General features: G+C 34.5%; 1 protein-coding gene across 1 annotated transcript in view; it reads left to right on the top strand.

Annotated features, from left to right (window-relative positions):
* LOC149805049 (uncharacterized) overlaps positions 1–13,724 on the top strand; it is a 142,077-nt gene extending 128,353 nt beyond the window's left edge. Inside the window, exons 27-32 of the mRNA XM_089933439.1 lie at positions 1,454–1,663; positions 4,097–4,139; positions 6,118–6,281; positions 7,731–7,904; positions 12,062–12,277; positions 13,705–13,724. Coding sequence (XP_089789565.1) covers positions 1,454–1,663; positions 4,097–4,139; positions 6,118–6,281; positions 7,731–7,904; positions 12,062–12,277; positions 13,705–13,724 — 827 coding nt within the window. The remainder of the gene's footprint in view (positions 1–1,453; positions 1,664–4,096; positions 4,140–6,117; positions 6,282–7,730; positions 7,905–12,061; positions 12,278–13,704) is intronic.
* The last annotated feature ends 18 nt before the right edge of the window (positions 13,725–13,742 follow it).

Genomic DNA, 13,742 nt, shown 5'->3' with positions numbered 1-13,742 from the left:
AAAAATCATGCATCCATCAATCTAATGGCAAGTCAGGAATAAGTGCCATAATACATTTATATATTAGTATAAATATTTGCCAACACCTGAAAAATTTAAAGCACTTGGCATCGTTTTGGTCTTTGTAGCACATTAAAAAAATAATAAAGTGAAAACTCACAAGACCAAAATCCCATGGGACAAAGTAAAAGCTTATGTTCTGAGTGGTTTTAAGTGTACTCAGACTTCACCTAACATGAGATGCAATCAGTTAATGTCCACTTATTTACAATGTAAGGTGTTCAAGTGTATATTTATTAGTGCCTATTAATATAATCATGTTTCTGTTGATATTTACTCAGATGTCATTGAAGTATCACCTTTTTGCATCCATGTTATTGCTATAATTCATTCTTATAGAAATCTTTTCTTTTTAGAATATCTGTGTCAAGTCCACTTGATATTCAGATGTAGCATTTTAAAAAAATGGTTTTAGTACAGAGTCATATTTATTATTGATAAAACTGACTGTTTCCTGTAGGGATGAGTCAGTCCTGCAATGTATAGCTAGGTATTTTGAGATTTTGATATTTATGCGAAGACAACTGATGATCATAGTTACTTAAAAAAAATTTCTCATTTGAAAATCAAGTGAATAAAACTTCACATATCTTTTGTTGGTTTTTGTCAGTGAAAAATGTCAAAATGAACTTGTGAGCTTTGTTTGAAATTCAGAAGCCTGCTGATTGAGAATCATTAGATGTATATTATAAGACATAGCCAGATGATCAGCAAATATACATGAACTCCACCACCAGCACTATATTATAGACAATTAACTTTGAAATCTATTGTTTTAGCTAGGTGTAAGGACTACTGATTTGGCCTGTTTACATGAGCTATAATGTGTGTACTAGGCTTTATTTAACTTCTTAGGATATTGCTGGACCATTGGTTAGACCTCATAACTGGGATTTGGCAGATACTGAGACAAGTTTTGAGTAAGTTCAGTTTAATGGGGTTCATTTCAGTGTAAAGTTAAATTTGCCACCAAAAATTTATTTCATTTTCAGGGGAGAGATGTTTTGGTTTAATGAATAGATATTTTTAAATTAAAAAGGGAAAAATTCAGTGACTGAAAATTGTTTTCATTTTAAGAGAACTACAATTTAATGAGTTGTTGGTCCTGAGGGGCTCACTGTTGATACCATTTCTGTCAGTCATCTTTTGAGGGTCACTATGAAACTACATTGCATTGGTTAAATCATAAAAAATGCACATATATTTGACTAGAACTAGGCTAAATCTATTTTACAAAATTTTCAATTTGAAAGGAAATCAAAATTCAAGCTTTCACAGCATGGATCCTGCCATTAATATTATTTTTGCGATTTCCCCATTGCCTTTTACCATAATATTAGTATTTTCACAAACAATGAGTATGTGTATTCATTATGTATGTCTACTATTTCAGCTTGTCCTCTTGGAATTAGTCTCCCTCGTCTTTTGGGGCCAGTCTCCTGTCATGTGACAAGCCTTTGCACCAGAATGGAGTGCTGTTTGGATGTAGATGTCCTACAGAGGACTGTCAAAATCTTCATGTTCCTGGATCCCTGTGCCTACCAGATGACAATTGGCATAGAGAAACTTACCTACCTCGTGGACCTGATGAATTTTGAATGGGGTAGGTCATTTCCATATAGAATTCTTCTGTTTAAATTTACCTTATGAGAGTAAAATACACTCACCCTCCATTTTTATTGTTTCCACTACAGTAGGAAATTAAAGATTATACTGACCTGTTTACCCATACAGATTCTCCTTTTTTTGTATGGATGAAGCCTGACAAATACTCACTACAGACAGTTTAGTCAAGACTATGGAAAATGGCCACATTGGCAAAAATTATGTCTTAACATTTCGTTCCATTTTTTAAATTTCTTTTTGTTACAAAAAAATATATGTAATCATTATAAAAGAAGTGTTTATTCAATGGTTCCTGTGCAAACTGGTAAACCATTTTCAAGCATTGAAGGAAGCAATCAACAGTTGTTTTTGAAAATGGCAAACAGGCATCATGTGAAGAAAAAATTTGAAGAAGTTGAAAAGTTAAGTGCTAGCTAGAAGTTTCTAAAGATTTAAACAGATATTTGGCCATTTATAAAACAGTCTAACAATGGAGTTCATTCTGTTTACTGTGGTGTGTGTGAATTGGATTTTCTGTCACACATGGTCACCGTGGCAGAAGTGACGTAAAATGACATGTTGAGTGCAAATCCCAGAAGGAATTGGCCAGAATAAAAGCCACAAATAAATCTGTCCTCATTTTGTAAAGCACAGTGTCCAACAGTGAGGAAATGCACAATATCTGTGCTCAAGTGATGATAAGTCAGTTTTTGGCTGAGTTAAATTTGCCATTGAAAACAGCTGATTCATTAAACCAGGATTTAAGGAAAATGTGTCCAAACAGCAAAATCACAGCAGGGAAGGTAAACTATTTAAAAGCATAGTTAGAAAAGATAGAGTGATACTGGTTTTAGGAAAAGGTGTTTCTTTTCTTGGTAAAAGAAAGAGATGATTGTGCAATTTGTCATTGTCATTAAAGACAAAACGTGTATTTCTGGATAAAGTGATTTTCTTGTTGAGTGTGTGTGTGTGTTTGATTAGGATTTTAAACATAGCTTTAAAAAAGAATCAGTCATATCACTATGATGTCTGCAGTGTGGCAGTTTATATTGCTGTCCAGCACTGGGGCATGATGTCCCACCCAGTCACATTATCCTGACACCAGGCTGACCAGTCTTAATACTAACCTCTTAATGTGGAGCACCAAGCGAGGCAGCTGTTAGTATCATTTTTGTAAGTCTTTGGTGTGACTTGGCCGGGGATCGAACCCACTAAGCCACCGGAGCAGTTGATTTTCTTGTTGAACTGTTAGCTTTATAGCTGTGCTTCAGATAGCTGTTAAAAGCTATGGACAGACTGCCTGAAAGAGCCAGGAAAGGGTGAACAGGTCTGGATTATATATTTTTCCCCTTTGTCCTTGTTTGGCCTAATCTTATAGAAAAATTATTCTCTTGCATGCAACAAAAGAGGAAACAAGTTAATTTAAATGTTTTGTTACAGAGTAAATATTGTATAAAAGTCAACATCAATAAATGCAGGGTTAATAGTCTCAGAAAAAAACCTGGTATACTCTTAAATAGATCATCTATATTTAGCGGAGGAGAAATCGTAGAAATTATAAAATCCTGTTCTATATTGGTAAATGCACAACTTAAATATTCTTGACTTCTGAGAGATAATAGTGTTATGTTAAAATTGCTCAGAGGCAAAGTTGTGGGTAAGTCAAGATATAATTTTGCTTTGATTGAGTTCTGAAAGTTATTATTTGCTTGAAAATGGGTAAAATCTGAATTTTGGAGTGCTGGCATATTTTTGGCAGAAATTTCATAAATTGTTTTCCATGAAATATTGTTCCATATATTGTGATAGCCAAGTTAAATTTTTCTGCTTAATCCACCCAAACCCCACCCCCACAACTATGATTGCAGTTGTTACTATTAAAAGTAGAATATTTGCTTGGAAGTCCATTCTTGAAGACTGGATCAATGATACATTGAAAAATGTCTTGCTTGCCTGTCAGGAGTAATGTTGATCAGTTGGTAACATTTCATTTCTTTGCATATTGTAAATAAAAATAGTACAATCATATTGACTATATAAAATGAAAATTTATGATGTTCTTTCAGTATGGATACCCTTTCATAATTTTGAAAAATATTAATTACCTTAAAATATGATAGTGAAGTAAACTTGAGATAGAAACATTGTTTTAGTTTTTAAACATTTGAGTGTGTTATATAATAGTCCCTTTTTAAGTTAATTGATTAATGTTCAGATCCATTTGTATTGAATTAATCATGATTACTGCATCACAGTGTCATTATTTCTTTTTACCCTTTATGGAGTCTGCATGTTACTCTAGTTCATTATGCAATAAATAAATTATATAACCACTTGTCTTGTTTTTATCTTAATTATCAACTGTATAATTTTATTTGAAGAACTTTCATCTCTTTCCTGATGCCTTATGTTTTTATGTCATTAATTTCAGGTCATCAAAAGAGACTGTGCCTGCTTGGTGTTATCTGCATTGAGTAAGACATCAGCTCTTCAAAATATATTCATATTGATACCAGTGTTATTTTCCAGCGGAAAAGGCTTTGTTTATTTCTCGATACTGGGTCACACTATTATAGTTAAACGATATGCCTAAAACACAGAGATTGGATACATTTCAATCAGAAAGTAATGAACAGCAGTTTTGTACAAGTCTTAGAATTTATGCTTATAAAAAGGGTCATAGTTCCATCATTATAATCTAAAATTAACAAAGAAATACATCTGCTGATATAGCGTACTAAGATTGAAATAATTATGTCATGTCCACCACAAATAATACATTTGGGAGTTGTGTTTTTCTAAATAAAACTGAGTCTGAAGTTTGTAAAGTGGGCTTGAGGATTGCAAAGTATTGTTGAGCTTAAGTTATTACCTTTTATTTTTGTCATCATCACTGCAGATGTGAGTGTTAACCCTTTACCTCATGCAAGCGTCTTTGGACGCCTCTACTCCATTTGCATGGAAGCACTTTTTGACACCTGCTATAAATATCAGCCATTTTGAGCTGGTTTTTATAGTGCCACCTTTGGGGAAAACTCCCCTATTAGATACTACATTCATTTCTGTGAATGACAATTATGTCAGATCACGTGGTCACTGTTTATGCACTGGTCGATATCTGCTATTTAAAGTAACTGGGTTGTAATCTCCACCCTCCAAAATGGCAGTCGCGGATTTCATTCAGTAGCTACGAAGTTTTCATGATTAGAATCACAACTATAAAGATTCAATAACTTAGGTAAATGCTCTGATATTGATGTAGGCAGCAATTAGTTTTTATAAATTATCAAATTCAGATGACTTAGTGATGTAGATGCAGATGAAAAGCTTGTAAATTTCGAGTATGAGAAATGGCAGCTACGGTTGGTCACACGGCCTCACTGACATGATGGTGAATGAGTTCTCTCAAGATTTTAAAGCAGAGAAAAAATTCTTCCATGAAAAATAATTACACAGCTATAACAATCAGACTTTACTCTTAAATTTTTCCACATATAATAGATGTGTACCAAAAACGTAAATGGTTAAAATTGCTGTTAAATGTAACATACACTACACTGCTTAACAGTTCACAGGCAGGATTTCATTTTGTACTTACAAAGTTTTCATGATTAGAATCACAACTATGAAAGATTCAATAACTTAGGTAAAGGCTCTGATATTGATGTAGGCAGAAATTAGTTTTTATAAATTATCAAATTCGGATGACTTAGTTATGTAGACACAGACAAAAAACATGTAAATTTTGAGTATGGGAAATAGCAGCTATAGTTGATCACACGGCCTCATTGACATGACGGTAAACAAGTTCTCTCATAATTTTAAAGCACATAAAAAATTCTTCCGTGAAAAATAATTACACAGCTATAACAATCGGACTTTACTCTTAAATGTTTCGACATATAATAGACGTGTACCAAAAATATAAAATGGTTAAAATTGCTGTTAAACATAACATACACTACATTGCTTAACAGTTCACAGGCAGGCCTATACATATGCAGTTGTCGAGGTAACAGGTGTTCTATTTATAGTGCGCTGCACTTTATCACTATACTCTATGAGGTAAAGGGTTAACATGTTTTTATATTGATTTTATGAGTTGAACCAAAATGATAGCTTACTGTGAATTTGCTAATCTTCATGAGGTACCAATTTTTATGGATTTGGTGGATGCTACAAACCATGATTTGAAACAACCAGGTCACAGCAATCCTTCCAAGGAAACCATCTCCCAATCAATGAATTTAAGTACAGACAAATATATCATCTATTCCCAAACCATAAAAGTGGATATCTGTAAAAATGAAAAAAAATCACAATATCTTTTCTAAGGTTATTTGATGTGAATGATTTATGCATACATATTTGTATTTTGATATAATAGGAGACTTTTTAAATACATCCAATAAAATTTCTTACATTTGTAAATGAAAAATAATTCTTTTTCAGTTTTGTGATTGCTGATTGGAGATGGGAGGGCAAATACTTGACGAGTTTGAACCTCAGCATCTGCTTTGAGTCATCAGGGCCATGTGTGATGAACATTCAGGTCATGAAGAATGTCCGCCTGCCCAAATTGCCTTGTACTTGGGACAGTGGCTACTTGAATCCAAGTAACTTTAATCTGACTTCTCTCCAGCCTTTCTCCCCAGTAGACTGAAGAGTTTTGTTTTGTCTTATGTTTTTAGCAATATTAATTTTGTTTTAATTTGTTTGGGATAACTTTTTTGAAAGTTTTTGTTCTTTTAATGGTACAGATTGTCTTGGAAACTACTTCATGGATCATTCTCAGTAGTTCCATCTTGTTTTGAAAACTATGATAGATTAAAAACTGTTAAATAGATTGTGTCATTTAAGTTATTAAATACATTTAACAGCAAAATGTAACATATCTTATATACAATGCAGATAATTATGACATTATTGTTGATGAACAAGTTCAAAGATTGTGGTGATGTATTTTTCATTCATTGTTAGAGTTCTTTGGTGAGATATGAAAGGGTGGTGATGATGAATCTTTAGGAGAGAAAACTGAATATTTGATGTAAATTGAGCTCATGGTATGGCCCTACATTTTAGTGTGTCATATATTGTGTTCTGTCAACAATTGCTATTTTCAATTTCTTAAGAAATAGTAAACCAGTGTAGCCAAATTTGGCAAAACCTATCCTGGTATGAAGACCGTTAAAGATTGCACAACTGATGCCAATCAGCCTTCAAATATGTCAGTCATTACTAAAAACTTAAAAGGTTTAAATAACTTCTCAAACACTGCAAAACAGAATTTGAGCAGTTTTGACAGAAAGCACCATTGGCTGTTACATTTATAGAAATAATGCTGATCTGTCATCAAATATGGCCACTGTTACTAAAAATAGAGAAGATTTTAATAACTTTTGAAAATTGCTCAACAAGATTTTACCAATGATAGCCATCCATAAGATAAGGCTGTTGTTACTAAGCATAAAAACTTGTAAAAACCTCTCAAATCTGCTTAACAGAATTTGACGGAAAATATCCTGACTTGAATGCCCTGCAGATATAAATGATCATAATCCTCCATCAAATATGGTTACTGTTACTAAAAATAAAATAAAAAATACAAAGCAACTTTATATCAGAAAACAGCTTTCATAATATCACTAACTTTGATAGAAAGTATCATAGTGCAGACGCCTTTCGATATAGGGCAAATGATAATGTGTCATCAAATATGGATGAAAATACCAAAAAACACAGGTATCTTGAAACAATTGATAACACATCTACACAGCAATGTTATAATACATTTCTACAGAAAAACATCCTTCTGATCCAGATTTCATGGCCAACTTCTCTTGCATTTGGTTATTTGGCAGATGTCAACCAGGTAAGTGATATCAGGCCCACTTGAGTTTCTTGTTGTATCAGTTTAATATCATGTTTCACAACTCTCAGTGGTGAGACCAAATTTATTCAGTTGGCATTTTATGTGTACTTCAGTCAGGTACCCATTAGCAATATTTACAATATCTCTTATCCTTATTGTTGAGTATTAGTTTTGTTTTTGGCTCCTTTTTCAGATTTTTCTTTAAGCAGCTGGTTAGACAAGAAAGGCTTGCTTCATGTACAGTTACTGCCAAAGTACATACTCTACCAGCTGACAGAGGACATGGGTGTTGGCAGTTACCTTAATGACAAATCTTGTGACAGAAGTGTGTCTCCTTATGGCCCAAATGTTGGTGGATTCTCTACAGGTATTTAGGTGTAATATTATATTTGCCACCAAGATGAATGCATAGATAGAAATCCAGTATTTAACATTAAATTGCAGCACAGTCACCAGAGTTTCAGAATGGCATATTGAAGATTGCTTGCTTATATACATGTGACAGCTTAGGACGAACACAAGCATTTGTATAGCAGACCATTGCCTGGATTATAATTGTGGCAGTCCTCATCACTGTTGATTTTAACACTTAGAGGATGATGCATCATTACTTGATCCAAGTTTCCTCTAGAGTCAGCCTGAATTTTCCTCAGAATAGAAAATTTTCTTTCAATGTCTGCATTGGAATGTGTAGACATGCTGCTAGGATGCTATATAAGCATGCAAATCATGCAGACATTTTTAGAAAATTGTGCACATGGAAAGCAGTGATGTGCAAGAACTCCCACCAATTAGTGCAAAGTTGTACATATAAAAATGCAGTATAAAACTTGTATCTAACTGTTAAGATAAACTGAATCAAAAATCTAAAATCAAAATTAAAAAAGCAGGATACTTATTTGATCTAAATTGCCTCTGCCCATTTCAATGTGTATTTATATAATTATAGGCAAAAGGATGCCTAGAAATCCCTCTAATTATATGTGATAGAAAAATGTGTATACTAGAGGAGTTCTAGGATTGATTCCCTTTTGTCATATTTGTGCATGCAGAAACTTTTGTCCATTTCTGGACTACTCTGGTGGCCTAGTGGTTACAGCATCTGCTTGGATGCGGAAAGTTGTGGGTTTGATCCCTGGCCAACTCATACCAAAGACTTACAAAAATGGTACTCACAGCTGCCTTGCTTGGTGCTCAGCATTAAGAGGTTAGTGTTAGGACTGGTAAGCCTCATGTCAGGATAATGTGACTGGGTGGAACATCATGCTACATGACTGCGTCATGATGCCCTTGTGCTAGACATCACTATAAACTGTCACACTGCAGACATCATAACAACATGACTGAAAAATTGTTAAAGCTACATTAAAAATCAAATCACACACACACATGTCCATTTCTGAAAGGTTAGTCAAGCATGACTAGGCAGATAATTACTGATTCTTTTCAACTTCAAGTCAGTGCTAGTGCAAATATACAAAGTGCATGGCAGAATGAAAATGTGAAGGATGAAGTGGAGATTTTGCCAAATGTGGATGATACTTCTAAAACTATGTCATATGCCAGGTTAGATGAACTGCCAATGAAGGGGTCAAAATATGATTAAAAGTTTAAGAAATCTTGTCTGTTGCAGAATATATATTAGAACAAAACACCAAGATGGATGGTATGTTGTGTAATGATTTAGGATGCCTGTATTTACATGCAATAAGCAGTGACAAAATACATAATGTTTTCACATTTCAAAAAGTAATTTTTTCACTAATAAGAAATCAGTGTCATATTTTTCAGGATTCTTGAAGTGATGAAGCTTGGATATCAGTTACACACTGCATAGATGGTCATAGTGCAGCAAAAGCCATTTATTCAGTGTATAATTAATTTCATGATATAATGTTAATATCTTGTAATTACAAAAACTTAAAAAAAATAATGAATCTGAAGAAATGAAAAACAAACATTTTAACCATTGTTTGCAAATGTTGACAAACCACACATACATGTGCCAGAACCGGTATCTCAAACCATTAGATTTACAAATTTTGATAATTAGATTAGCTTCTAAACCAGTAGATCTTTTTATTGGTGTATGTTTTACATGTTCTATGGGGATTAAAAACAAAACAAGTGAAATTTTAAAACTACCTGGATTGGAGTCTTTTATTCAGTTTTTGGTTTTAATTCTTTTTATTTTCAAAAGTTATAGATCTCAAATATAAAATAGTATGTTCAGTAGATAGCCTTAAAAATTGTATTTTTGGCTTACTGCCATTATAATCACATGTATGCAGGCCAAGAAGGGCACATGAATGCATATTAAGTTCTTTTCTTGTGGTATGAGCTAATAACTAATAATTTCCATCACCATATGATGTTAAGTTAACCAGTCTAAGTGCTTGATCCAAAGGTTTTTAAAAGGTTTTGCAAAATGTTGCAATTGTAGAAGTATAAAAATGAAAGCACCTGCAAAAAACACAGCATAAGTTCTACATAAATACAACATAAGTTCTACATAAACACTACCTCTACAATGTCTGTGTCTTGCAGGTCTTCTTGCACATTGAATTGCATGAACAATTAATACTGCATCAGTTCTACATAGTCACTCTCTCTACAATATCTGTCATTCAGGTCTTATTGTACATAGAATTGATAGTTTTAAAATAGAAAAATTTGTATGCTTATTTTGTTAGTGTCCAGCTGTCCCCTGAATGTTCAACTTCTTGACCTGCCTGGATCAGTCACATGTTACTTTTAATACTTATTCTAATAGTGACTAGATGTCCCTTGAGTGTCCAGCTTCTCACTCTATCTGGATCTGTCACATGTTACTTCTAATACTTATTTTGTTAGTGTCTGGCTGTCCCTTGAGTGTCCAGCTTCCCACTCTGTCTGGATCAGTCACATGTTACATCTAATAGTTATTTTGATAGTGTCTGGCTGTTCCTTGAGTGTCCAGCTTCCCACTCTGTCTGGATCAGTCACATGTTACTTCTAATACTTATTTTGATAGTGTCTGGCTGTCCCTTGAGGGTCCAGCTTCTCACTCTGTCTGGATCTGTCACATGTTACTTTTAATACTTATTTTGTTAGTGTCTGGCTGTCCCTTGAGTGTCCAGCTTCCCACTCTGTCTGGATCAGTCACATGTTACTTTTAATACTTATGTTGATAGTGTCTGGCTGTCCCTTGAGTGTCCAGCTTCCCACTCTGTCTGGATCAGTCACATGTTACATCTAATACTTATTTTGATAGTGTCTGGCTGTTCCTTGAGTGTCCAGCTTCCCACTCTGTCTGGATCAGCCACATGTTACTTCTAATACTTATTTTGATAGTGTCTGGCTGTCCCTTGAGGGTCCAGCTTCTCACTCTGTATGGATCTGTCACATGTTACTTTTAATAATTATTTTGTTAGTGTCTGGCTGTCCCTTGAGTGTCCAGCTTCTCACTCTGCCTGGATCAGTTGCATGATACTTCTAATACTTATTTTGATAGTGACTAGGTGTCCCTTGAGTGTCCAGCTTCCCACTCTGGATCAGGTACATTACTTATACTTTTTCTGATAGTGACTAGATGTCCCTTGAGTGTCCAGCTTCCCACTATGTCTGGATCTGTCACATGTTACTTCTAATACTTATTTTGTTAGTGTCTGGCTGTCCCTTGAGTGTCCAGCTTCCCACTCTGTCTGGATCTGTCACATGTTACTTCTAATACTTATTTTGATAGTGTCTGGCTGTCCCTTGAGGGTCCAACTTCTCACTCTGTCTGGATCAGTCACATGTTACTTTTAATACTTGTTTTGATAGTGACTAGATGTCCCTTAAGTGTCCAGCTTCTCACTCTGTCTGGATCAGTCACATGTTACTTTTCATACTTATTTTGATAGTGTCTGTCTGTCCCTTGAGTGTCCAGCTTCTCACTCTGTCTGGATCAGCCACATGTTACTTTTAATACTTATTTTGATAGTGTCTGGTTGTCCCTTGAGTGTCCAGCTTCTCACTCTGTCTGAATCAGTCACATGTTACTTTTAATACTTATTTTGTTAGTGTCTGGCTGTCCCTTGAGTGTCCAGATTTCCACTCTGTCTGGATCAGTCACATATTACTTCTAATACTTATTTTGATAGTGTCTGGCTGTCCCTTGAGGGTCCATCTTCCCACTCTATCTGCATCAGTCACATGTTACTTCTAATACTTATTTTGATAGTGTTTGGCTGTCCCTTCAGTGTCCAGCTTCTCACTTGGTCTGGATCAGTCACATGTTACTTCTAATGCTTATTTTGATAATGACTAGATGTCCCTTGAGTGTCCAGCTTCCCACTCTGTCTGGATCTATCACATGTTACTTCTAATACATATTTTGATAGTGTCTGGCTCTCCCCTGAGGGTCCAGATTCCCACTCTGTATGGATCTGTCACATGTTACTTCTAATACTTATTTTGTTAGTGTCTGGCTGTCCCTTGAGTGTCCAGCTTCCCACTCTGTCTGGATCAGTCACATGTTACTTCTAGCACTTATTTTGATAGTGTCTGGCTGTCCCTTGAGTGTCCAGCTTCCCACTCTGCCTGGATCAGTCACATGTTACTTGTCAGACATATGTACTGGTGTCCACTGCTGTGTAGATGTACCAATCCTCCAGCGATCAGTCCATGCCTTCTTGGAGATAGATGCCTGCCAGTACAAGCTGAGGGCAGGAATAGAGAAACTAACCTTTGAGAAAACTCTCTTTGATTACAAGTGGGGTAAGTGCATTTATTTGGGAAGTTTTGAAAGGTTATTTTATGATGACCACAGTAAAAGAGTTATTAGAGTATAATGTAATTTAAAGTGGGTTTGCTAAGTTTACATGGTCAGAGTTGCACCCAAAAAAATGTACCAGCATGGAAAAATTATCGGTTTTATACAGGGAAACTCCACAGTAACATGATGGTTATGACCCATATAGAACCATCATGATATGTAATGTACCCATTTAATGCAGTACAGAGATCAGTCAGTCAGTATAAGAAATTATTATATGCTTATTTTTTTCTCTGTTAACTTTACATTGTCAGAATCATTCAGTATTTTATGATATTACACACCTTCATATTGCATTCACATGCATAAAGGAACTACTTTCTATTGTAAACAAACAATGGATGCAGATGCCAGCACTTTTGATTTGTAAACAAATCATGTACACTCACATAGTAGGTGCTTTACGTCTTGACAGGGCCTTACAAATAACATGCAAGTGACAAGGCATAAACTTGTCTTCTTTAGCTGGTAATAAGAATGGCAAAAACATATACTGACAGTTTTACATCCTGAATTTTCTCAAAATGTACTAAATTCTTAGTTCTGCAAATCTCAATTACATGAGCCATGTCATAGGTTCTCAATCTTGATTACACATTTTGAAAAAATTGTACTATAATTTCAAATATATTCCAAGTGCAATTACATCCTCCTTACTGCACTCAAAATGAAATAAGCATTAAAATCCAAAGTGTCTTTTTGATAATTGCAATTGAAAGACTTCATATTTTCCCCACATTATGATTTCAAACATTCAGTGACAGAAACAGAAACACATTTGCAGATGTCAGCATGCTTCTCCCTCGCTTCTTCAATCTGATATATTTCATGTGGAATTGTTACATATAAATCCAGTCCATAATCACAAAATTTTATAGAATCAAAAAAAAAAACAAACTCTATTCATTCCAGATCAACTGGCAATGTTGTTGCAATGCACATTCATTTAAAATAGGACTCCAAATTTAAATTTTAACTAGACACACCATTTTCTCTCGAAAGTTTTGTATAGTGTGTGACTAAGTTCAAATTTATGTGGGATGAGTTATGTGAGCATTAATAATGTTGTTGTTGTGTAATGAGAAATCTGTGGTTGTGTATTTAGTTTGGAATATGGCATACATTCAGTTACATTGTTTCTTATAGTGTATTTTTGTTTTATATAATTAAGCCTTTGGTAGAATAAGAAAATGAGCATATAATAAAAAGTTTACTGCATTTATATGGGAAAATATGAACTCATTTTGTCAGATGGATATACTGCACTCCCAAGCGCATGCAGTATTTCCATCCAAAAAACTCGTTCATAGTCTCTCATACAGATGCAGAAACCTATAAATACAGCATATGTATCCTCTACACCCTCTAGGGTGCAGGAAGGATAAGTGATTTTTAAAGTCACACCCT

This window comes from Sinohyriopsis cumingii, chromosome 2, assembly GCF_028554795.1.
Source record: "Sinohyriopsis cumingii isolate HCF-2022 chromosome 2, ASM2855479v2, whole genome shotgun sequence".
In the NCBI taxonomy this organism is placed as follows: domain Eukaryota; kingdom Metazoa; phylum Mollusca; class Bivalvia; order Unionida; family Unionidae; genus Sinohyriopsis; species Sinohyriopsis cumingii.
This window is presented reverse-complemented; position numbering and strand designations above follow the sequence as displayed.